This window comes from Aulonocara sp. 'chitande type north' Nkhata Bay, linkage group LG12 (genome assembly GCF_057382095.1).
Source record: "Aulonocara sp. 'chitande type north' Nkhata Bay isolate Kocher_YH1m ecotype deep benthic linkage group LG12, A_spYH_male_GT1.1, whole genome shotgun sequence".
Taxonomy (NCBI): Eukaryota; Metazoa; Chordata; class Actinopteri; order Cichliformes; family Cichlidae; genus Aulonocara; species Aulonocara sp. 'chitande type north' Nkhata Bay.
The window spans coordinates 36,874,198-36,897,398 of NC_141355.1; the positions used below are offsets into that span (position 1 = coordinate 36,874,198).

Below are 23,201 nucleotides of genomic sequence, written 5' to 3' on the forward strand. Positions count from 1 at the left end.
ATGGCGTTGGGGTTATTGTATATACAGCCTACACACACACACACACACACACAAACTGACCCGTACACACACATACACACACCTCAGCTGGCATCTTGTCACAGCATGCAAATGTGGATAAAGCAGAAGGTGTACGAGCGCATATTTTTTACTAAATGGAAGACCTCATTTTTGGGGCGTTGAAGACCTTGAAGGGATTTTGTGTGTGTGTGTGTGTGTGTGTGTGTGTGTGTGTGTGTGTGTGTGCCTCCGGTGACTGACTTCACAGGGGGAGAGGCTGCACACTGTCCACTCTGTCCACACACACTCTGTATAATCATGTTCCCTGTCGGGCCCTATAAATCTGTAAGGGCCCAATTAAAGATAGCCTTTAGCATGACCACCCCTACCAGCACACATGTGTTAAAAAGAGAGAAAGAGGAAGAAAAAAACACACACACACACAAAAACACTGTTCACTTTTTTGTTGAATGTATATTTGATACAACAGACTGCAGAGTGTACAACAGTGACAGAAAAAAATCAGATTAAAAATAAAAACAGTGTAAAACTCAGAAAAGCTTTAAAAACAAAAATTCTGCACATGAAATGAGCCGATACAGAAAGTTGTGCATGCATATCGAACCGAAGCCGGAATTTGTTAAAAGTGGACAAAAATCAAAATGTGAAGTTTAAAGTTGTTGTAAAGATGTTTTAAAAAAAGTACAAAAATACTTGCATTTATTAAAAAAAAAGCATTAATTTACAGAGAGGTACAAGCAAATTTGATTTGTTACCTTTAAATGTACAACAACGGCGTATGTGGTGTGGGGAGGGGACGCAGCGGTGACTTGTGACATGCTGTAAGCAGGATGAGTTGTGTTGTGACTGCTATGTAAATATCTCATTAGTTTGGGTTAATAATATTCCCGTGCTCTCGGTCGCTACATAAAGAAGACAAGATCTAAGTGCTAAAATTTCTCCGTCCCCTGCAAGTCCAGAGCTGATGAGCCTATTAAATGTCAGCCTGCAAAATTATGCAAGAGGCTAAAAGCGTTTAAGTCGAACATAAATACCAGCGCACCCCGAGGATTCGATTCGGAATTATTTATGTCCCTCCGATCGGGACGGAGAGGAAACAAAGGAATAATTAGTCCGGCGTGCTGCTCGCCGCCCGTCTCACGCACCCTCGTGCCCACCGAATGCGAGACGCTCGCCCGTTCCCCCTCAAACTTGATGGTTGTTGAACTTATTTTTAGTGTCATTTGATAAGCTTCCCTGCTTGCACAGAGACATCCCACTGACCCAGCCACTGGTCATTGTCTATACCGCTTCCCGTCAAAGCCGGCACGCTTTGTCAGGTTTCGACTCGAATATCCATTTTGCGTCTGAAGTACGGTATCCAAAGTGACTGGATCATTCGAGCCTTTTTCTTCAGCTGCTGCCCCCTTTCCTCCCCCACAGTGTTTCCGCTCACACTAACATCATTTGGGATTGGCGTCGTGACAGCGCGCTTGAGAAATCCACAATATATTTAAGTACATATCCCTTCCTTTTTGGGTTGGGGCAGAGGAAGGGGAGGGGGACGAAATAATTTCTGGAAATGAACAATACTTATCCGTCCATCGCATCCGCTGCTTTGGGTTTACGTTTTGGACGCGGTGCACCGTCACCGTGGCGCCGTGTCCTCGTTTTCCTGTGAATAACGCAGTAATAGGTCATTCAATGTCAAAAGGCATAAAAAACAGACAGCCAGGTCTTCACAGGCTGCTGCTTGCTGTTGCCTTTAATTATTTTAATTAAACTTTGATATTCCGCTGCTGAGCGAACTAGCGAGTTGCGACGCAGCTCGGGAGCCCTCGGAGAATTGAGACGGAGAGTCGGGCAGTGTCGAGGCAGCCGCATCTATATCTTAAAACTCTTAACTGATAGGCCTGTTTATGGTTTGTGATGTGCTACGCCTTACTGAGCAGGGAGCAGACTGAACTGAAAACAGGGGCAAAAAACACCAAGCGCCATGTCAAGGTCTTAAAGGCATCAATCCCTCAAACCTAGCTGGAGATCACCCCGGTCAGGAGGCTGTCCTGCGGTCGAATAACGCTCTATTAATTTCCTTGTCCCGAGTGCATAATGAAAGGAAGGTGTATTAAAAAAAAACAAAAAACTAAAGGGCAAAGTCTTGGTGCCTTCCAATACCTTGGGGCATCCTGTCTACAATTTGTCATGCGTGTGCACTTCTCAGTGTTAAAATGACAAGATAAGCCAGTCAAAGGGCAGCCGCCAGGCATCCAGCACAGCCGAAGTTGGAGAGGAGTCGTGATGAGACATTGCCAAAAGGCAGTGGACTTCTGCACTTGCGAGGCCCGCTGGGATTATTCCGACTTCCACGCCAAAGGCAAACAGCCCCTTCCTCCATGTTTTTTTCTTTTTTTTTTAAAGATAGCTTCTGTCTGTGTCCACGAAATGAGGTTTTTCACAGAAGCTGCAATATGGTCAGAATATGTTAAGCCTTTGGTGCGCATGAAAAGCTAACCGTGTCTGAGTGCTAAGTTCTGGGGCACGCTGCATTCCTGCTTTGGCCTTTTTTATTAAATAAAAAGATTTGGTTTGAGGAAAATCTAGTAAATAACTTAATAAATGAAAATTAGAGCACTATCGTTCTCCCCTTGTGTGATTTTTAAAACTGCAGAGAGGAAAAAGAACCAGAAACTTTGTGCACAAAGTGAAGCAGAGCGAACAGATAGTGGTTTTAGCTGCAGGGCTACACGTCTTTGAGAACAACCTGAAATTCTTCTCTTGTCCACAGCAATCAGCACATGCTGGTTTTCACACAGTAGTTCTTCTTCTTCTGTTTTACGCGTGCTGCACACGGCTGAAATTAACACACCGGCCCTGAAAATGACACACACACACCGAGAGGATTAAAACTTTAGTAATAAACGTCCACTTTGCATTTTACTGCAGTTTTTCAAGCAAATTACACATTTTTTTTTTAAAATGTCTTAATATTAAATAAAATGATTTGCATTTGATTTTGAATTTGCAGAATTTGAAAACATGTATTCCTGTGGGAGATATTTCTATACATATTATATATTCTTTAAATTGGTAAAAAGAAAAGTATAATTCAGACAGCAAAACAAATCAATCAATATTGCGATTATATTACAAAATACTGATATAGGTCTCACAAAACAATCCCCTTCCCCACGCACAAAAAAAACAAAACAAAAAACCAAACTGAAGAAGATTTTCATAAACACACACAGAGCGCGTGTAAACACACCGGGATGGATATTCAGAATAAATCAAATGAAACAAAATCTACACCGAGCTGAAATCTTTGTCTCAGCTTCAATCAAACGAAGAATCAACTGGTGACCCTGCAGCAGTGCTTTAAAAATAAAGTAAGCTCAAAATAAAAGAGATCTCAGTCGTCCCTGTGCTTTGTTTTATCTTGTGTGTTTGTAGCTTTGCCTGAGCCTCTCTGTGCAGCAGCGCCCTGCTCACTAACAGTAGGCTGACTGGCACCAAGAGGGAGCTCTCGCACAGCGAATCCCCAGCAGCCCGTCAGCCTCCATCCTCACATCTCTGCCTGCGTGAGCCTCCTCTCTCTCTCTCTCTCTCTGTGTTTCCTTTAGCCTGACTCCAGCATCATCCAGGTGCTCAGCTACACTTCATTCACTGATGCTAGCTGTGGAATTTGTCTTTCACTCATTGTTTTACTGGGTTGTTCTGTAATTTCACTGATTCTTTATTACGCAAAGCTGGCGCCCTCTGGGAGGCGAGAGATCTGGTTCAAACACAGGCCAAGAGGTCACAGGCCACAGACCAACTGCACAAGAGGAGAGTAAACAGGAAAATCCAGCATGTAAACATCTCCTGATCTTCTGCATGGAGTTTTTGGCGTTTAGGTTTGGCGAATGGTCAATTCACACATTCAAGAATAACAAGAGTACAGTTTGGACCCTTAACTTTCTGAGGTCGAGGGCGCTCCTGGGCTGCCTGTGTGTGGAAAGTTTCTGTAATCCCATCGTTAACATGATCGATTGAGTTCTATACATTTGATTTTTTCTGGAAATTAATCCCTAAATCAAACCTTTATGGGATTTATGAGCTTAAAGAAGAAGAAAAAAAACCAGCCTGCTTTTTATGCAAGTCCTGCAAAACTCATGAACAGGTACTGCGGCTGGCAGGGTTCATAAAATCAGGATTTCTGCACGGCTGCATTGCTCTGCAGGAAGAGCAGCTCACTGACTCACAGCAGCAAAGAGTAGATGAACATTTTATTTCTGCTTTTCAACACAGAGGCAGCTGAAACGCTTTGAAGATTTCATCTGAAAGGCCCCGATTCATTTCCTGCGCTGCATTTGTACCGACACGGTGACACGTGCACATGTTCGAGCGCTACAGCTGCTTCTTTCTCCTTCTGTGGAAACAAAAGCACATTCTTTCACATGCAGGCCTAACGCCGTCCAGGTGGATGCTTCCTATTGAGGCACGGCAGACAAAAATGACCAGGACTTTGGCTCCCGAGCTGCCTGCTGAATGTGGAGCTCAGCAGCCAGCTCCTCTGGTCCCGGAGCTCTTACAGTATCTGCTCTACAGTCTGGCTCGGGAGCAGAAGTGTGCACGGACCGACTGTGACAAGGGCTTTAGACAAGCTGGAGATTCTTCCATTTCTCATTATTTGGCAAGGCTGGTGGGTGTTTGGTGGAGGGGTGGGGGCTTTGCTCCATCTCTGCATGATAAGCCCCTCGACGTGTACCCTCTGCAACTAATCTCACACAGTCAACAAATAAGGCACATCAGATGCTGTTTTGGCCGCGGCCATCAGAGCGGCTAAGTTCAGTGGATTTTACGGGTTTTACGTTGCGGGGGCTTGCGAGGGAAGAAGCGTTCTCTGCAGTGGCAGAATGGCAGGCGAAGCAGGGGGATATGGTGCGAGGGCGAAGCAGGTGCAGCACAATACGGTCAAACCCATTCCAGTTCCCCTGTTCCCGGATGAACGGGGCCTGACTTGGCAGGGAGCGCTGCATTGTAACTGGGCCATGTTGGAGAGACGGAGGCCCACCTGTGCCACCCGCAGCGGCAGAACAATAGTCTGAATATGTCAGCACGGAGCGTCGGTGAAGGCTCATCAGACGGACGGCAGCGTGACCGCGGATGGACGGTCGGATTAGTCAGACGGGGAGGTGGAGAGACGAGAGGAGGGGGGAGTGGGTCAGAGAGGGTCATCAAATCCAAATGAAGACTGAGATTAATAAGGTTCATTACAGACACCCCCCGCTGGCTTTCAATTGAAACTAATGGAAACAGCTTGCAATAAATTAATAAATATATTAAATAAACAAAATAAACGCTTTAAGGTTGTGATAATTTTTAACGTACCGTAGAGGTAAAACACCATAAAAATCACAGGATTTACGCACCATTTACTCACAGTTTTGTTCTGCGAGACTCTCAGCACGAGAACAAAAACTTTCAAAGTGGAAGGAATAATAATCTGATCGGGGCCGTCGCCACCTACGCCGCAGCCGTGTTAGGAGGCCTTCGCGGCGTGCGGAGAGGAGCCGCAGAGGTCCACGTTCGTCCAGTCCTCAGACAACATGTTTGTCACTTGGACTGTCGGCTCGTTACTTGAGGCACAGCTCCAGAAGTGAATTGGTGTGCGCGTGTTTGCATGTGTGATTTTGACTCTCATCTCTCACAGCGTTCACACCCTGAGCAGCTCGAGTCCCCCACAACTCTTTGGAGATCTCTGCTGCACGAGGTTGTGAGACTCTGCAAACTGTTAGTGGCGACTAAACTCTGCGAGATTTTTTTTTCTTGCTATTAAACGAGCCTGCAAATCATAACCAGCAAAGCTTCAGTGAACTAACAGGGAATTTAAGGAGCAGTACTTTTCCTTCTTTTTGTGCTCGAGTCGTGCATTTTCACAACAAATTCGAACCACAGATTGGCTGCCACATGTCTGCGTGAGGTTTAAACTTCACAGCACTCCTGTTTTACATCTCGATGCCTTTCAGTAATATGAAACTGCAATATTTAAGGTGTCCCTGTCTACTTTTTTATTATTTCAGTGTTTTCATTTACTGCATTTGTATACTGTATGTTTGCATGTGTATATGCATTGACTACTGACATCAACTTGGAGAGGGGATGACTTGAGGTTGTGTAAACTCTTCAAGAAATGTCACATGACCTCAGAAAGCTTTGGCTTTAGCAAACCGGCTTTCATAACTTGTGTGTGTGTGTGTGTGTGTGTGTGTGTGTGTGTGTGTGTGTGTGTGTGTGTGTGTGTGTGCACTGCAACTGTTTCCAGAGTCAACTTTCTATTTAAAAGCAATATCTGCACACAATCACTCGGGTCCTCGCGAACTTATTTAGAGTGAACTGTGTCTGCTGTTGACATGAACACAGATGAACCTGGAGTCTGAAGCGTTTGAAATGTTTGTGCATGAAATGCTTTTAGTAAGCCGGCACAGCTGCGGACCCGGCTTTCATTTCACTAAAGAAGCGGAAAATATTATTTTCCGTTCACTGCTGAATACTTTCCTGAATGTGCAGGGTTTTGGGACACGCGCAACAAGGGTGGACTTACACCGTGACAACTTTCTGGGTCCCCCTGTTGGCTGGAATAACACAAACCTGAGCATGCATTCCAGACTTTCTTGCACTAATTAAGCAAATAACTTGTAAACCATCAATGATTTATGAGCTAAAGAAAAACTTGGGTTTGTCAGAACAAGTTTGAAATGTTTTTCCTTCGGCGTTTTTGGGAGATTGCTGGAAATAAACACAGCTGATGGAGAATTAGCTGCTTTCCAAATGTTTGTATTGGCTTGGTGTATTAATTGATTGTATAGTTTGTCACATTTACAATATCAGAAACCAAAAAAAAGGAGATGCACGAAAAGAAGAATCCATTTAGGTTACAGAACGAATCTCCCATCTGGACTGTAGTGTGAAAACACTTGCAAGCATGAGAGTTGTAATCCAGTTGCAAGATGCTTATTTTGCAGTGATAAGCTACAGGCTTTGAAAGATTTTATTACCAGAACAGAGACTTTTTTTCCACATTAGGGCTTTGCAGCGTATACAGTAGCTTAGTTAATCTAGGGCTTACTTAATCCAACAGCAACACTCATCACTCATTATTCCAACACTCGTCTCTGGTTGAGACAAAATGTTAATACCGTATTTTTGCAACTATAAGGCGCACATAAAAGCCTTAGATTTTCTTTAAAAAGTGCGGCGCGCCCTATAGTGCAGTGCCCCTGTGTGTTGTAAGGAGGACGTAGTAGAGAACACCATGAGAACGCTAAAGGGTGAAGTGTGGGCGTTGATCGTATATACCGGGACAATCGCACATACCTGTATAAAAGGTCAGGTATGTGCGATTATGTGGAACATCGTTGTTTTAACAACCCTGAAAATGGCAAAGAGACACGCTTATGAAGCACAGTTTAAACTGAAGGCCATCAGCTACGCGGAGGAACATGGAAATCGAGCAGCGGCGAGAGAATTTAAGATTAACGAATCGATGGTTCGCAAGTGGAGGAAGCTGGAAAACAAGCTCCGGCAGGTCAAGAAAACGCAGCTGAGTTTCCGCGGACATAAGGCGAGGTGGCCCGAGTTGGAGGAAAGACTCGAGCGGTGGATCATCGAGCAAAGAACGAGCAGGAGAAGCGTTTCGACGGTCACCATTCGGCTAAAAGCAGTTTCACTAGCAGAAGAAATGAAAATTGAACATTTCCAAGGAGGTCCGTCTTGGTGCTTTCGTTTTATGAAACGGTGCCATTTTTCCATCCGGACCAGGACTACGGTAGCGCAGCAACTTCCAGCGGATTATAAGGAAAAGCTGGCCATCTTCCGCTCCTACTGCAGCAAACACATCGGCGACAAAAACATCCAGCCCAGCCACATCACTAACATGGACGAGGTCCCGCTCACTTTTGACATCCCGGTGAGTCACACTGTGGGGAAGAAGGGGACCAGCACGGTAGCGATACGCACAACGGGGTACGAAAAGTCTTCTTTCACTGTTGTGCTTGGCTGCCATGCTAATGGACAGAAACTGCCGCCTATGGTGATTTTTAAGAGAAAGACTTTGCCTAAAGAGAAGTTTCCAGCAGAAATCATCATTAAGGCAAATGAAAAGGGCTGGATGGATGAGGAAATGATGAAAGAGTGGCTGAGGGAGGTGTATGTAAGGAGACCAGGTGGTTTTTTCCACGCATCACCATCGCTGTTGATCTGTGACTCTATGCGTGCCCATCTCACAGCCGATGTGAAAAAGCTAGTGAAACAAATGAACTGTGAGCTTGCTGTCATTCCGGGAGGCCTGACAAAGGAACTCCAGCCGCTGGACATCGGTGTGAACCGCCCATTCAAAGTAAGGCTGCGAGCGGCGTGGGAGCGCTGGATGACCGATGGATGACCGATGGAGACCACAGTTTCACCAAGAGTGGAAGGCAGCGCCGGGCGATTTATGCCACAATTTGCCAATGGATTGTAGATGCTTGGGCTAACATGTCTGCTGGCACTGTTGTTCGAGCTTTCGCAAAAGCCGGCATCATTTCCGAGGAGCCGCACGAAAGTGACTCTGACGGTGAAGACAGTGAACCTGGCATGTTTGATGGAGATTTAGCACAGCTGTTCAATTCAGACACAGAGGATGAGGACTTCGATGGGTTTGATTGATGACAATTACCGGTAATAAAAATGTGAGTACCTAACTCAGTTTTGCTCCCGCTTTATTTTTAAACACGCATACTTGTATGCGCCCTATAATCAGGTGCGCCTTATGTGTGTGTTAAATACAGTAATGGCACACATAACTGAGACTGCGCCTTTTAGTACGGTGAGTCTTATGGTCGTGAAAATACGGTAAGCTGAGCAGCAAATTCATACTGCAAAGTACTCGCGTACAGTTATGCATGTTGCATTTCTCTTACAGTGACCACGTGTGGCACGAGGTCAGGCCGCGGTTTTTCATGATGCACACATCATATGTCAGAGTAGTGACCCTAACAATGAGAAAGATCACACGTCCAACACGACTGCGACAAATGCTTCTGACACTTATGAAATATTGTATCCATCGATCGTCTGCAAAATTTAAACCACTAAATAAGAGACTTGTCCCAATGAAACATGTTCGCTGTATATGAAGCAGTAGCATGTGCACCCAAAATCTTTAAATACATTTTTAGAGAATATCATAAATCCTTTGTAACAATAAATAACAAAGCAACAATCAGCTTCCTCAGATCGGTAACTTCCTGATCCGGTTTTCGGACACCACCTCCACCATCTTGGACCGGAGCTGGTGATAAAAGTTTCTTTACTGCTCTGCAGCTCAAGATGATGGCGTTAAAGTCTGTCCGACCGAGAGACGAGAGATCAGAGACGTCTACATGGGTCTGAATACAGCAACGACAGCGAATTTAACAGTGTGTTTGTTAAGTACCACAGGTGGTCATCAGGAACTAAACCATCAAAATAAAAGTGAGGAGACTGTCCAACAGTCGTGCCGCTGCCTCAGAGAGATGAAAAATAAAACTACACTTCGCGTACATGTTACTTTGACACAGTCACCTCTAGGGATGGGTATTGATAAGATTTTAACGATTCCGATTCCATTTTCGATTCTGTTTAACGATTCGATTCCTTATCGATTCTTTTTTTTTTTTAAAAGGAGAACACTAAAGTCGATTAGCTTAGAACTTTGTTTTATATCTTCTCTTTGAACAAGATAGAAATTTAGGAGTAACATGGCCTTACAAACCCAACAGTGAGATCTTAAGAGAGCCACAGCCTACGGCTCTTCAATGGGGTGTCACAGGGTCCCCAGGAAAAAAAATGTATATGTAAAATAATAAAATAAATATTCTTCTGTAGCAATAACAAAGTTTAACATAAATTATTCTGTAGCAATTACACAAGAATATCCAGTAATGTCCCTGCCTACAATTAAACACATTCACTTACCAAAGTGAAATCGGGGGCATCTGCTGTGGCAAATGGGTGCAAGCCTTTGACCACAAACTGAGTCACTGCTCGGTGACATTCGTCTATCCTGGCCTGAAAGGAGACGCTACCGGTAGACTGCAGCGAGAACTGCCAGCATCTGAGCCAGCCAGACTCTCTCTCTCATCATGGTTATCTAAATGCAACGCACAGTAATAGCAGGTTTTGTAATAAGGTAAATCGCGCTAACATAATATGCAATGCTAATTGATTAGTTACCTGCAGTATTAACAGGAGAGGACGTGGAAACGCTACCGCTGCTGCTGGGTTGAGCTTCGCTAGTCCGGAGCGGATCAAAAACACGACATTCGTTGAAAGCAATCGCGTGTTTTTTGAGCAAATGCTTTTGCATGTTCGTAGTGTTTCCTCCCTTTGATGAAATCTCTACTTTGCAAGTATTGCACGTTGCCCTGTTGTCATCCTTTCTCATAAAGTGTAACCAAACTTTTGAGCGTTTGTGCCGCTCAGGCGCCGTGTTTCCTACTGGGTAAAAGACGCTACTCAACGTGATGACGTCATTCGGGGCGACTGGAATCGATAAGGGAATCGTTTATAAAAGTGGCAAACGATTCCAAGGAATTGAAACAGTGGGAACCGGTTCTCAACAAGAACCGGTTTTCGATACCCATCCCTAGTCACCTCCATCACATCACTTTCAGATGGCAACAAACACAGGAGGCTGTTTTCCTCACCTCAGCAGATACCACACCACAAATCAACCGCACGTCTCTGGGATGAACAAGTACGTCTAGTCCGTCACACTGAGGCCTCAACATCCTTCCTCCAGAAACCACAGGAGTCCCCAGAGGTTCAGTGTAAAAGCCAAAATATTACTTGATATCCTCTCTGAACTATTTCACTATTGTGTGAAGATCATTCTCTCAAATTAAATTACATATTGGTGAGAGACTTAGGACATTTTAGCTTTAGCAGGCAGAGTTTGCTCAGGACTTCATTTCATATTTTTCATGTTTGTTCTGTTTGTGCAGGAAACTAATATCAGTGCACCACATTTGAACTGCCTGCCCCTCCTCCTTTGTATTAAAGGGCCTTACTGCCTTTGCATTGCAGTGCATTACACACTATCCTGTGCTGATGAGATCAAGGATAAATAAGCATTTTAAGACTAATTCAATGACTATTTTAATATTCCTGTCATGACCAATCTAGTCCCGAGTCCGTGTTCCCTCTCTGGGTCAGAGATATCGATAACAAACACTGATAACTTTCCTGATTGATTCACGGCTCCTCTTTATATCAATATGTTTTGAATGAGATAATATGAAGTAAGGATTAGACACCAGTGATTTTTTATTCTTTCGTGAGACTGCTACACTTCACACTTTGACTTTAAGTAGATGCTGTACAGGGATGGATATATGCTACCATCCAACGGATGAGGATTCACCGGGTATCCTGTTAACTAATAAATACGAAGGTTCTTCAGGGACAGAAATTTTATGAAAGATGAATGCAAAGTTTCCTTCCATGTTCAAAAAAATCAAGGAATCAATTCTTTAGGGTTTCTGAACTAAGCTATAAGCTGCTTAGTTTTAGTAATCTGCTGAGTTTTCATAAACAAAACACCAAAAACAGACAAATCCGATACCATGTGACCATGTTGTTGTTTCCTGAGTTACATTATGGATTAACTTTATTTAACTTAATTTAAGCTCTTTTCTTAAACCTTATTTAAGACTTCTGTGAGCCCAACAAAAAATGTAAACATCCACTTTTTAAATCACACTGACAGCAGTGATCTGAAGAGAAATAAAGGTGCAATTTAATCTGTTGTGTTTTATAACAATTTCAATTTATTTGTTATAAAAAAACCCAGGAAAAATTAACTGGCAATAATGCAGAATCAGACTGTATCAGTGCGTCTAAAGCAGGAGCAAATATAATTTGCCTCAGAGACCTGCAGGATGAGATTTTTGTATTTTTAAGATGTTTAAGCTACGTGAATTAAGCATCCCACTGTTACCATTAGACAAAAAGACCAGAAGAGTCCATATAAACTTTAACTAACACCACCGTGTGCTGGAAATTCACACGGTGACGTTCCTACAAACTTGAACACATATCCACGTGACGTGAACTCAAATCGATTTAATACTTTTTAAGTTTTTTATTAGTAAATGTTTGAGACTTTTAAGAACACGCAGCCACCTTGTGTATTTGTGCAGCGTTGGTTCAAACCCAAGTACAAGAAAGCAAACGCTTGATTAAAAAAAAGGTGTGAACTATTCCCTTATGAAATCCACGATCTCCCGGAAGCAGCAGACTTCGACATGTTAAAAAACAACTCCGCGCGGTGTCATCCTCCCCTTCGAGTCCCTGCCTGTCGAGCCTCAGCCACCAGACATGTGTTCTGTTTTACTCGGTGTCCTCTGCCACATATTGAACAAATTAAAAGTTCAAGTTGGACGGAGAAGCACAGCTGCACGGGGACAGAGGACAGAGCCAGAGTGTGAGCAATCCTCCCTTCATGAGGCTGCTGGCCCTCTTCTCACAGCCCCTCGTCCACACACACACATGCTCAAAGACAGACACACACATATACACTGCCCACACAGCACTGCCATCTGGCCTGCTGGGAAATCAGAGCCACCTGAGACTCGGCCAAATACATGATGCTCGCTGACAACTCGGGCATTTCTACTGATTGTAAAGAGATGAATAAAGATTACACAAGCACATAAGGTACATTGGAGGAAAAAACAGTAACTCCCTTCAGTACTGCTGTGACGTTCAGCAGATAGCTCGGAAGAAGCTGGCAAAAAAGTACGACTTTCAGGAGGAAAGTTCCAAAACAGGAAAGAGTTTCCGTTCTTACTTAATGGCCTTAGGAGCTGTGCGTATATGCAAACACTATAGTGCAGTGAGCCACAATACTACACGCACTTCGATACTCATTAAGCTTCTGTGTCACTACCAAAAACGTGCACCTGCATGGTCAAAAGTATGCAGACAGATAAAGCACAGACTGGATCGTGTGCTCCTGTAACAACATCCGTTCTCTGGACTAAGCTGGCCGCTGGAATTTGCTTCCTTTCAGTAAAAGATCCAACATTGATGCTGGGTGTTAAACTCTGAATATATCCAAATATCAAAAGTGGTGTACAAATTCTTGATGAACCGGTCATATATGGGACCCTCAGCGAAAATTTGAGACACACATCAATAAAATATCAAAGTCATTGTTTCCGCCTTATACTTTGTTTACTGCTGGTTCCACATCTCTGTCCAACAATACTGCGTTTTAAAAACCTAACCATGTCAAGTCTGAAAATTAGCTGAGGCTAGAAGTCCTGCATATGCTGCAATTTACTTTAATGGATCAATATTTGTTTGTACCAAGGTTTTGCATAGAAAACACTTCCTGAAATACATTTTCAACAAGGAATCAGTAGAAAGGATTAAATGTTAGCACAAAGTCCAAGGAGTCTAATTCACACCAGAAAATAACCTATTGCAAAGCAAAAGTGCAGAAACTGCACATCCCTCGATATGTTAACTTTAGTCCCAAGGAGACTGTAGACTGCACCACGTCTGCTGTGATATCTGTTCCATTCATTCTCTTCTCTTGTCCTTATGAGGGTCGTGGGGGTGCCGGAGCCTATCCCAGCTACCATAGGGCATGAGGCAGGTACCACCCTGAACAGGTTCACATTCACATATATGGGCAATTTAGTGCTACCAATTAACCTAACCCCACTAACTGCATGCCTTTGGACTGTGGGAGGAAGCTGGAGTCCCCGGAAAAAAGAAGAGAACATGCACACAGAAAGGCTCCGCCCAGAATCTCCAAATAACTGAGAACATATTCTGTGAATCTTTAAATACACTAATTGGCCACCGTTTAAATATCACTGACACCTTCTGTTAATTCTGTTCATCATCACACTGATTATACAGAGCTCTGCTGAGAAACCTGGGGCACTCCCCAATGGCTGCAGCCTCCCTCAGCAAGACAATAAAAGAAGCTCCTAAGATGCTGTCTCCAGAAACATGACAATGATCCCAACCTGAAATATCCACTGCTGTTCTAATGCAAGACACCTCCAGAGAGTCACTGTCCAAGCCCCTAATACATTAGCATAGAATAGAATGAATAGAACAGAATAGCCCTTTATTGTCATTGTACACGCACAACGAAGACACGGGTGCACCACAGCGACTGTGCTGGAATTAAATATAAATATCCAGGTCTGTGTAGTACTGATATATACATTCAGACATCTTTAATAATTCAGTAACTAGGATTTGCAGTTGAAATTGCGTGACGATAAAGTTGAATTCTCTACACTATATTTATATTTCATGGGTTTTCAAACTGCGACGCCGCTTTGCTTCTCTGTGAATAAAGCGGTGGATGATGGGAAATCGGGCTCTGATGGCTACTTGACTGACCCTGGGAGCAGAGAGGGAGTGAGCGACAGCTTGCAGTAAAAAAGTTACGCTAACAGGCAGCAGCATATGGTCTGCAGACTGTCAGAGCATTGCTGGCTCCCGTTTCTTGCAGACAGGAGAATATTTCAGCGGAAAAGAAAATCTGAAGGCAGAAAAGAAAAAGGTCGAGTTATTTGGGCTGCTTCTTTTTTTACGTTTCTGCTGCAACTTTGAAAACTGTGTCGATCAGATCGGGAGGATCTTGCAGCAGAGTTCGTTTTCTAACCATTACAGCAAGTCAGCGGCCAAAGTCAAAAGATCAGATCTACAGAAATCTGAGAGCTGTTATAGTTAAGAACTGATTCATTTAACATTAACAAGAATCTAGATTGTAGATTTTTTTGTTAATGTTTCTTCTCTGTGCATCAAACTCACAGCAGTCGCGCTTTTGCACGTCTCAGTTACACACTAGCCTTTATTTTCCTCTGTTTTCCGCCCTGTGCCGCGACCCGGAGGCGATAAAACAGATGCGTTTACGCTGTGAAGACCCCAGCCCCTTCCTCGCCCAGTGTTTCCAGACAATACAACTGTTGCTGGCACACTTGCATCTTTCTATCTCACTCCTCTCCCGCCTGGCTGCTGTGTGCTCGCCCTCTTAGTTTTTCTTCACTTCTTTGGTTTTGTTTTCATGCCTCGTACACGATCATTATCTCCACTCTCATGCACATCCCACGCTACTGCTTCTACTGTCTCTCACAGTCCACATCTTCATTTTGTATTATAGATTACTTCAACGGCAAGGACGTGTATCCCCCCCTTCGGTTATCACAACTTTCAAGCCTAATTTTTTCTGCACACACATCAAATGAACACTTTGAAGCCTGATATTTAGCAGACAGATGTATCTACTACTGGGTCTATGCTGCTGGGATAATCTCGGCTTTTCGTAGCTCCTTTTTTACCTGACTTGGCAGAAAAACTATGAACAACTCTACATCAAAATCTCCAAGAAGTCTGTGAGAAAAAAGAGGAACAGCCATTCTTTCACTTCTAACTTCTTGCATGTGTGATCGGTTTACTTGCAAATAAAGCTAAAAAACTACTCTGCAGGCAAGGCAACCTCTCAGTTTCCTGCAGAAAAGGTGTAATTTTAATGCACAAATACATGTCGGCAAACATTTGAGGTCTGTGCTCGGTTAAATTAGGTTTAACCACCTGATGATGAGGACGAGCTTGTTGGTAAGCAGGCGCTAATCTGTACCTGTACCTGTTCAAGCACGCAGCTGATCATCGTGCTCAGTAAAGCACCAGCTAAATGTCTAACATGCACGTCCTGCAACAGCCTCTGCATCGTGCGTTTCTCGCTGCAGAGATAAACAATATCTCCGGAAGCAGCAGTACTGTAGGTGCAGCTGTTTCCTGCCCAGGCCTCCTGCTTGCTTCCACTCACCCCCATCCTCTCTGGTTTTGTCAGAATAAGTGCACATCATTGGCAGCTAAAAGCTCTGGGCACCGTCCCTCTGGTTGTTCCAGAGAAATGCCAATCGTTTTGGCATCAACGGGGCCCTCACAGACGGCGCATGAAGGCACAGATGGCACTAATGGACGAGCAGAATCCAACCGAGGGACCGGGACAGAGCCACACCGGAGCGCCGTCCAAATAACTGTAGTGTGAATGTACTGTATGGCCAACGCGTCACTCTGCTCTAGCGGGGCCGGTGCCACGGCAATGCGACATAAAGAATTTAAAATGATAAAATAATCATAAGAGAGAGAGACCGTGGGAGGATCAGCGTGGAGTGGTGCCAAGAGGATCAGACAGAGGAGAGATTGTTCCTGGGCTGATATGTGCTGAAGCGATTTAGACAGGCCTCATCCAAGTCAACCCACTCCAGTCCGACAACTGGGTATACAGCTAATGGACAGACTGAAACACTCTGTGCCAAGGAAGAGCCGCTTTATAGACTGCACCTTCTCCTGGTACAATGGTACTTTTGTACAACGTGCGAGCCAGCCGATAGCCTGTTCCGAGACCCGTGAGGCGTCAGACTCGCATTTAGGCTTCTTTCTTTTTTTCCTCGTTGACGAAATCTTTCCCTGCGTTTCCACGTGATGCCCACATACTGCACAATTTTAACATTTGTTGTGTAATGCATTCACAAAAACACTGCTATGTCTCTTATTTAGCTAGTAGTGCTAAACAGATGCTTGTAGGAAGAACTAGTCACAGCTTTTGCTGGTGCTAAATGGCTCCCAAAAACCTGTTTGGAGCGCCGTGTACTTTTGATAAAAGTTTAAATACTTCCAAGCGGTCATGATACTTTATGTTTGAGCTTTTTTCAGCCGTCTGTGTGGTTTCTAAAAATGCAAGCGGCTTTCAAATAGGAGTAAAAAAGCGGATAAGTGGGCAGCTTGGAACTAGAAAATTATAGAACGACATTATAAAACTACTGACATACATAGAAAAAGTTTCTCTGGTGCAAGTAGGGCACAATAAATATATCCAATCTGTCCTAAAATTCCAAAAAAGGTATTAAGCTGTTGCACACTTCAGGTAAAAACATGCGAACTAGCAGCACCGGAATTCTGCAAAAACAAATAAAACAAAAAGGAGCCAGTTCTGCAGCGGACAGTCAGCTGTTTAGTGTCCCAAAAGCTCAGATCTACAGTGCAACGCGCTCAGATAACATGTGCAACGCTTCTGAGTAAGGACGCCAAACCAAAAATAAAGAAGGGGGGCATTTGTTAATTTTTCTTCTGGGTGCCACAGTGTATCAGTGTCCACAGAGAGCCAGTGGGCTCATCTGTACTTTCAAATTATGCGTCATCACCACAACTGTCCTCACAGAGAGGCCAGGAGAGACGCCACAAACACTCGGAACTGCACTAAAAACATAAGCTCACATCATGTCTCTCGGCCATCATCAACAAGCATCTTTTAGAACTTAAAGCGTGCGGAATATTTGTGCGTGTGACGCTCAGAGGAACAAACCTCGCTGCTGCTTAAACTTGAGGGTCGTTAGACATTTAAAGTAAACAAAGGCACCGATAATTAAATTATGGACAAATAGGATTCGTGTAGCTGCTGGACATGTCAGTGTTTCTGCTCGAGGACACATCACCACACTGCAAAAATGTGAAGCAAGGTAGCAAACAAACAGGCTTTTGCAGACGACACAACGCTGGGGGATAACTAAACACCGTGCATGCTGGACTTACAATGCAAAATATTTCAAAGTTACAGACGGCAGTGAGGTGACAACAATCGCTCTGAGTCAGCTGGTGCGATTCTGGCGTTACAACATGAACAGAAAGTCATTTCTGCAGTCGTCATCAAGTCAAACATATTTTAATATCAGTGCATCCTCCAGCTAAATGTGGGAGAATAACACGTGCCCCTCCTCAAGGAAAGAAAACTTCCACAGGACAATAAGAAATGCACTGATGATATTCACAGACGTGTAAATGCTCATCAGTCACTCAGCAGCTCTGCAGCGCGAGTCTGTTTGCACAAGTGAAAAATGCATTTTTTTCGTTGGTATATTTGAAATGTTGCCGCAAATGTGACCTCAAATGCTATCTTCATCATTTATGGATCTGTAACATTCAAAATAGGACAAAGAAATAAAGAATGTGGGGATGAGAATCAAGTTAAGAAAAACTACTAAAAGCACTGAAAAAAGTCAAAAGAGGATAAATGTGTCTTTGAACTATTACACGTTTTCTATTTTTTCAATGCTATGTTTAAGAATTTGACATTAGATTTCAGCTCTTCGGTTTCCAGTTTTCTTTGTAACATTAACGCCAATTATTTACATAATTAACGCGTCACGTAGTAACAGGACATCTTCAGGAAACCACCGACATACTACTTCCTTTTTTTAGTCTTAAAGGTTCTTTTTATACAAATATTGCAAATATCCATTTTGGCCAAACTTTGTTGCCTCAAATGAATCTGTCAATATTTGAAAAACACAGATGATTCAATCTTCACAACCTATTTGTAAACAAAGGTCTTAAGATGACTCACTAGCAGCAATGTGCTCTTACTTCGATGCCAGTCGTGTTCGTCAGAGGAGGCAGATATATTTTCAAGTGCTGAAGAGCTCAGTTTGAAATGAAACTCTTTGATTGGCCTTGATTTTTGGAAAGTGTCCTTTTAGTGTGTGTGTGTGTGTGTGTGTGTGTGTGTGTGTGTGTGTGTGCGTGCGTGCTCCTGTTCCCTGCGTGGGTCCCCCTCTTCCCCCTCCACCAGCGGCATGCTGGACGGGGTCACATGCGATCTGCTCTGAGTGGAGATGCAGGCCATGCGACAGCGAGGGCCAGTAATTGGAGTGAGCTGTCAAGATGGGGCGGTGTGTTTATATATATGTGTGTGTGTGTGTGTGTGTGTGTATGTGTGTGTGTGTTTGTGCACATGCCAGGGCGGGTCCCCTCCTACAGGGTGCCACACATTAAAGTCCCTGATGAGACTAATGCAGGAGGAAACGGGTTTGGCTTTTTGCCCGGTTGACAGGTGAGAGGGAGGGCCGGTCTAGGTTGACCTAAAATCCTAAATACTTATTTCTACTTGTTTCACTTTTCTTGGTGTTATCTTTGAATGTGACACTTTTAACAGTTCCGCTGGATTTAATTTGCTATGAATATTCATATTTTTTTTCCTGCCGATTCTTTAAAAAAAAAACAACGATTTCCCAAATCTAAAGAAAAGAAGCTCTCATATTTGTATCATTACTGAATCATTGATCCTTCAGACGCAATTAGCGAGAGCGAGATCACAGCCCCTCGTTCCTCTTTTAAGAGTTAATCAACAAATTAAAGATGCAGATTTGCAGCTAACGACGTGCCGGCGTGAACTGCCAAAGACGTGCGATGCAGCGTTCGCGCTGCTGACATGATTAACTACAATTACAAAAAAGGTAAAACAAAAGCATTAATGGCAAATTGTGTCTAATCACAGACACAAAGGAGATAATTGCGTTGTGGGCTGATGAATTAGTTATTATTAGTTTCTCTGACAACTGTGGTTTATTTCATCTTTGCCAGGACGTGAACATCTGTAGCTGCCTTGTTATTGTTGGACGCTGACAGACAGAAAAGTTCCTTCTCCCACACTCAATTAGTCATTCGTGGTATTTAAAGCTTTCTTCTGGATTATTTTGTGTGCTAATAATCACAACAGCACAGTTTTTTCTCCTAAACAATATCTTTTTTACTTATATTGCAAAAAATATGCAATTTTAACAGTTAACATACACCTGATTTTTCTAAAGTTTAAGAATGTTACCTTAAACCATCGGCTTCACTGAAACTCAAAGGCAGAGGCCGGTTCGTTTTTTCTTCTTCCCTTTTTGTCATTTTGACTTTGAACTCTGTGCTGTTGTGTTGTATATATTCCAAAGTTGTTCTGCTTATTTAGCAGAGCTTGCGGCTGATTTACACCAAAGCTTCTGTGTGTATAAATCACAGCCAAAATCTGTCTTCACGCTCAAAGTTAAATCTGATTTTACGGCAAAAACTCCAGCTTTAAATCTCGACTGGAGAAAAGTTGTTATTTACGAGGCTGTAAACTACCACAGGGTGGAAATACGAGCGGGTGGCCGCAGCCTGCTACGGCGGGCGGAAAGGCTCGGCGATAAAGCATCTTGTTAGCTCTACTGAGGAAAATATGCTTATCAAGCCGCATGTTAATACAAGCAGTAAATAATGCGATCATCGGCCAGTGATGCTGGAAATATAACAGCGTGAGAAGGAGCCTGAAGCTACGTTGACTACAGGGAGGTGTTTGTGTGCTTTTCTTTCTTTCTGTCTTTCTTGCTTTTGAACATGGGCTACAAACTGTGAGAGCTGGGTTAACATGTCCTAAGCACAGAAGACACAAGCAGCAACCCACACACAAAGACGAAGAAATATATATGAGGAAAGCTATAAACAAGTTTTTATTTTGTGAGCAACATTCAAGTGGATGTGATTTGGCTTCACTGTGTTTTTTGCATGTTAGTTTATCATCTTTTCCAAAATAATATCACAATAATACAAATTTTTAGTCCAAATTAATGCTGACACTTGATGAATGAAGCCTGAGTTGGCCTCATATACACACCTGATTGTTAATGCTTGTCTATGTAACAGTTTAGGTATACACCATACTGAGATACACTGTGTGGATGTTAATAATGTTACAGTATCTATTTTACTATAGTGTCATTGTTAGTCCTAATACATGCATGTTTGAACACAATGTATCAATTTAAAACAAATCCTCTATCTTTTATATACTACTCCTCTGACTGCTTTCAAATATTATCCCTATAAAATAAAGAATGCAAAATATCTTATATATGAAAACAAAACAATAGTGGAGATACAAAGTCAAGCTCAGCTGCAAACCCTGACTTTGACATCTGATAAGCCCTCAAAACATTCAACTGGCTTTAGCCTTCCAAACATTCCTGCACATCTGCAAACCACTTTGCAACCCACCTCCACCCCAGCTCCTTCTTTTCCCCCATGTTGTTTCTCACCTACTTAATGTTGTATTTGTTGTCACTATTGCTCTTCTTGCTTCATGCAGGCACATCCCAACATTCAGACGGCAATAACAATCTTTTTTGGACTGTAGTGGTGAGTAGTTCAGTCAGGTTAACAAGTTATCCAGCACGTTCAAGGCAAACATAGTGTTACGCTTAATGTTGCACAACAACTACGTAAACATCAGTAAGTTTGTTGTTATCGTCATCACTTAACTTCAGGTCTCCATAAAGTTCTGCTGACACACAACAACAAATGACTCTTTAGTAAGTCAACCATTCTTCACAAGGGGGCAAAAACTGTTGTTTGAGCTCAAGTCCCAATGCAAACAGTTCAATGTCAGGAGAACATGACAGATTTATGTTTTAGTCATACTATGTTCCACTTGGCTTTTACCAAAGATTTTAAAGAGGAGAAAACTGAATAAATCAACTCTTTTTCATTAAAACAACCCCACTTTTTCTCCAGTAAGTCTATTTTAGTCATCATCCTCTGCTCAGCAGGGTCACTGTCCGAACACACTAGCCTGCCATCTTCTCAGGAATACAGCGCCTTTGTAACTTCAGCCTGACTGCGACTGAGTCACCTCGCTGCCTTTGGAGTGACAACAGGCCCTTGACCTTTACCATGTTCTCAGAGCTTACACTCCAAAATCGTGAACAGGAGATCAGCAAACACATACATAAATCACCCTTTGGTGTTTCAAGCTCTGTACATCCAGACAATAAAACGTTCAATCAAGTTTTTGCTTCAGTTATAAAAACATTACTTTTGTAATTTCTGCTTGTTCAAGCACATTTGGTGAAAGAGGCACATTTTTATAGAGGCCAAGAGTTCACTGGAAAGTTACTCCTCACGCTTTGAGACAAAACTATGCTGAGTAATGCAAAGTCAAGAGGAGTTTCTTTAAAGAAAAAGGCCGCGCTGTACTTGCATGGATTGGAGCGTGTTACACTTAAAGAAACCTAGATTGTTCAAGAACTCTCAAAGGCAGCTACAGTTCTCACAACTGTCCTACGTGAGCAGTGTTCGCCATGCTGGCAAGAAATTGCCTGCAAACCTGTGTCAACTCTGGGTGACCTGGGAGTTGGTATAACAATGGGCGGGAGCCTTGATTTGCAATATGATGAATCCTTGCACAGCACACTAAAACCTTCCCTGAGGCACAGGAGTGAAATTAGCAAGTTTGGCAGGCCTGCGCTGCCTTCTCCGGCGGTCGCAGAGTGTTTCTTTGCAAGAGGAGGGCGGGCACTGCCTCTTTGTCTCAATGGAGACAAATCTTGGGCGGACTGTTTGTTTGGGGAAGGGGTGTGAACGGCACACAGTCCATCAAATCAATTACAGTCTTATGCAGAGACGGCCTGGCTTGGCCTGGGCTGAGAGCTTGGCCCGATCTTTTATGAGGGGTTATGTGAGTCAGAGTGTTGCCACAGCCAACAGTCGTGACTCGTGTACTCACAACACCAGTATGAGCACAGAGAGGAGGGGTGAAAAGCTCGCATATGGCCAGAGCCAGCGTGTCACATTTGGGCTAGAGTTCACATTGGGCTCAGATGCTCACACCAATGAATTCGTGAGGATTGTCGAGTTGCGGCACCGCGGTCGTGTTTGAGATTTAGCAGCTTAGAGGCGGCGGCGAGAAAACTGTACCACATGTACACTGACATCCAGCAGTCCAACTGTATGTTTCTATTAACCGTCACAAGCAGGCGAGCGCTGCACATAGTATTTGTTTGAAACATGTAAATCTCATAGTGTACACAACGTCTTTAACACAGAGTTTACAAAGAGGTCAGACAAACATATATAATACAGTCAGAAAGGAAAGGAGGGATGCAGCAGATAAAAAAGTGCATGAATGACGTTTTCCAGGTCTGAGTTTGAGTTAAGAGCTGAATCAGATTCTCCTCTCACATTTCTGTCAGCACTTCTTACATCAGCTGATAACGAGATTGGAACCCTTTCAAAACGACTGATGTTCGTATGACTTTGAGGTATTAAGTTTGTTCCATTCAACAGTTGAAATTTAAATAGCTGACTCTTAAATACATTTAATGATTACTGTAAATTCATGACTGCTTATGGTTCAGGAGAAGAAGAAATGGAGGCGTTAAACCACGTTTTCCAGCAGTGTAGTGCCTAAGGTGATCAGATATTTTGAAATATGTTCTCAGTTTCATAGTGCCAACAACAATATCACAAAACGTCTTCCCTTGCACCTAAAAGAAAATAGTTTTGTCACACAGCTGCCAGGGATTCCTGTC

General features: G+C 43.2%; 1 protein-coding gene across 1 annotated transcript in view; it reads right to left on the bottom strand.

Annotated features, from left to right (window-relative positions):
* Positions 1-449: 449 nt before the first annotated feature.
* Positions 450-23,201, bottom strand: part of antxr2a (ANTXR cell adhesion molecule 2a) — an 83,074-nt gene continuing 60,322 nt past the window's right edge. Inside the window, exon 17 of the mRNA XM_086315460.1 lies at positions 450-2,871. Within this exon, the coding sequence (XP_086171586.1) occupies positions 2,833-2,871 (39 nt within the window). The 3' untranslated portion in view covers positions 450-2,832. The remainder of the gene's footprint in view (positions 2,872-23,201) is intronic.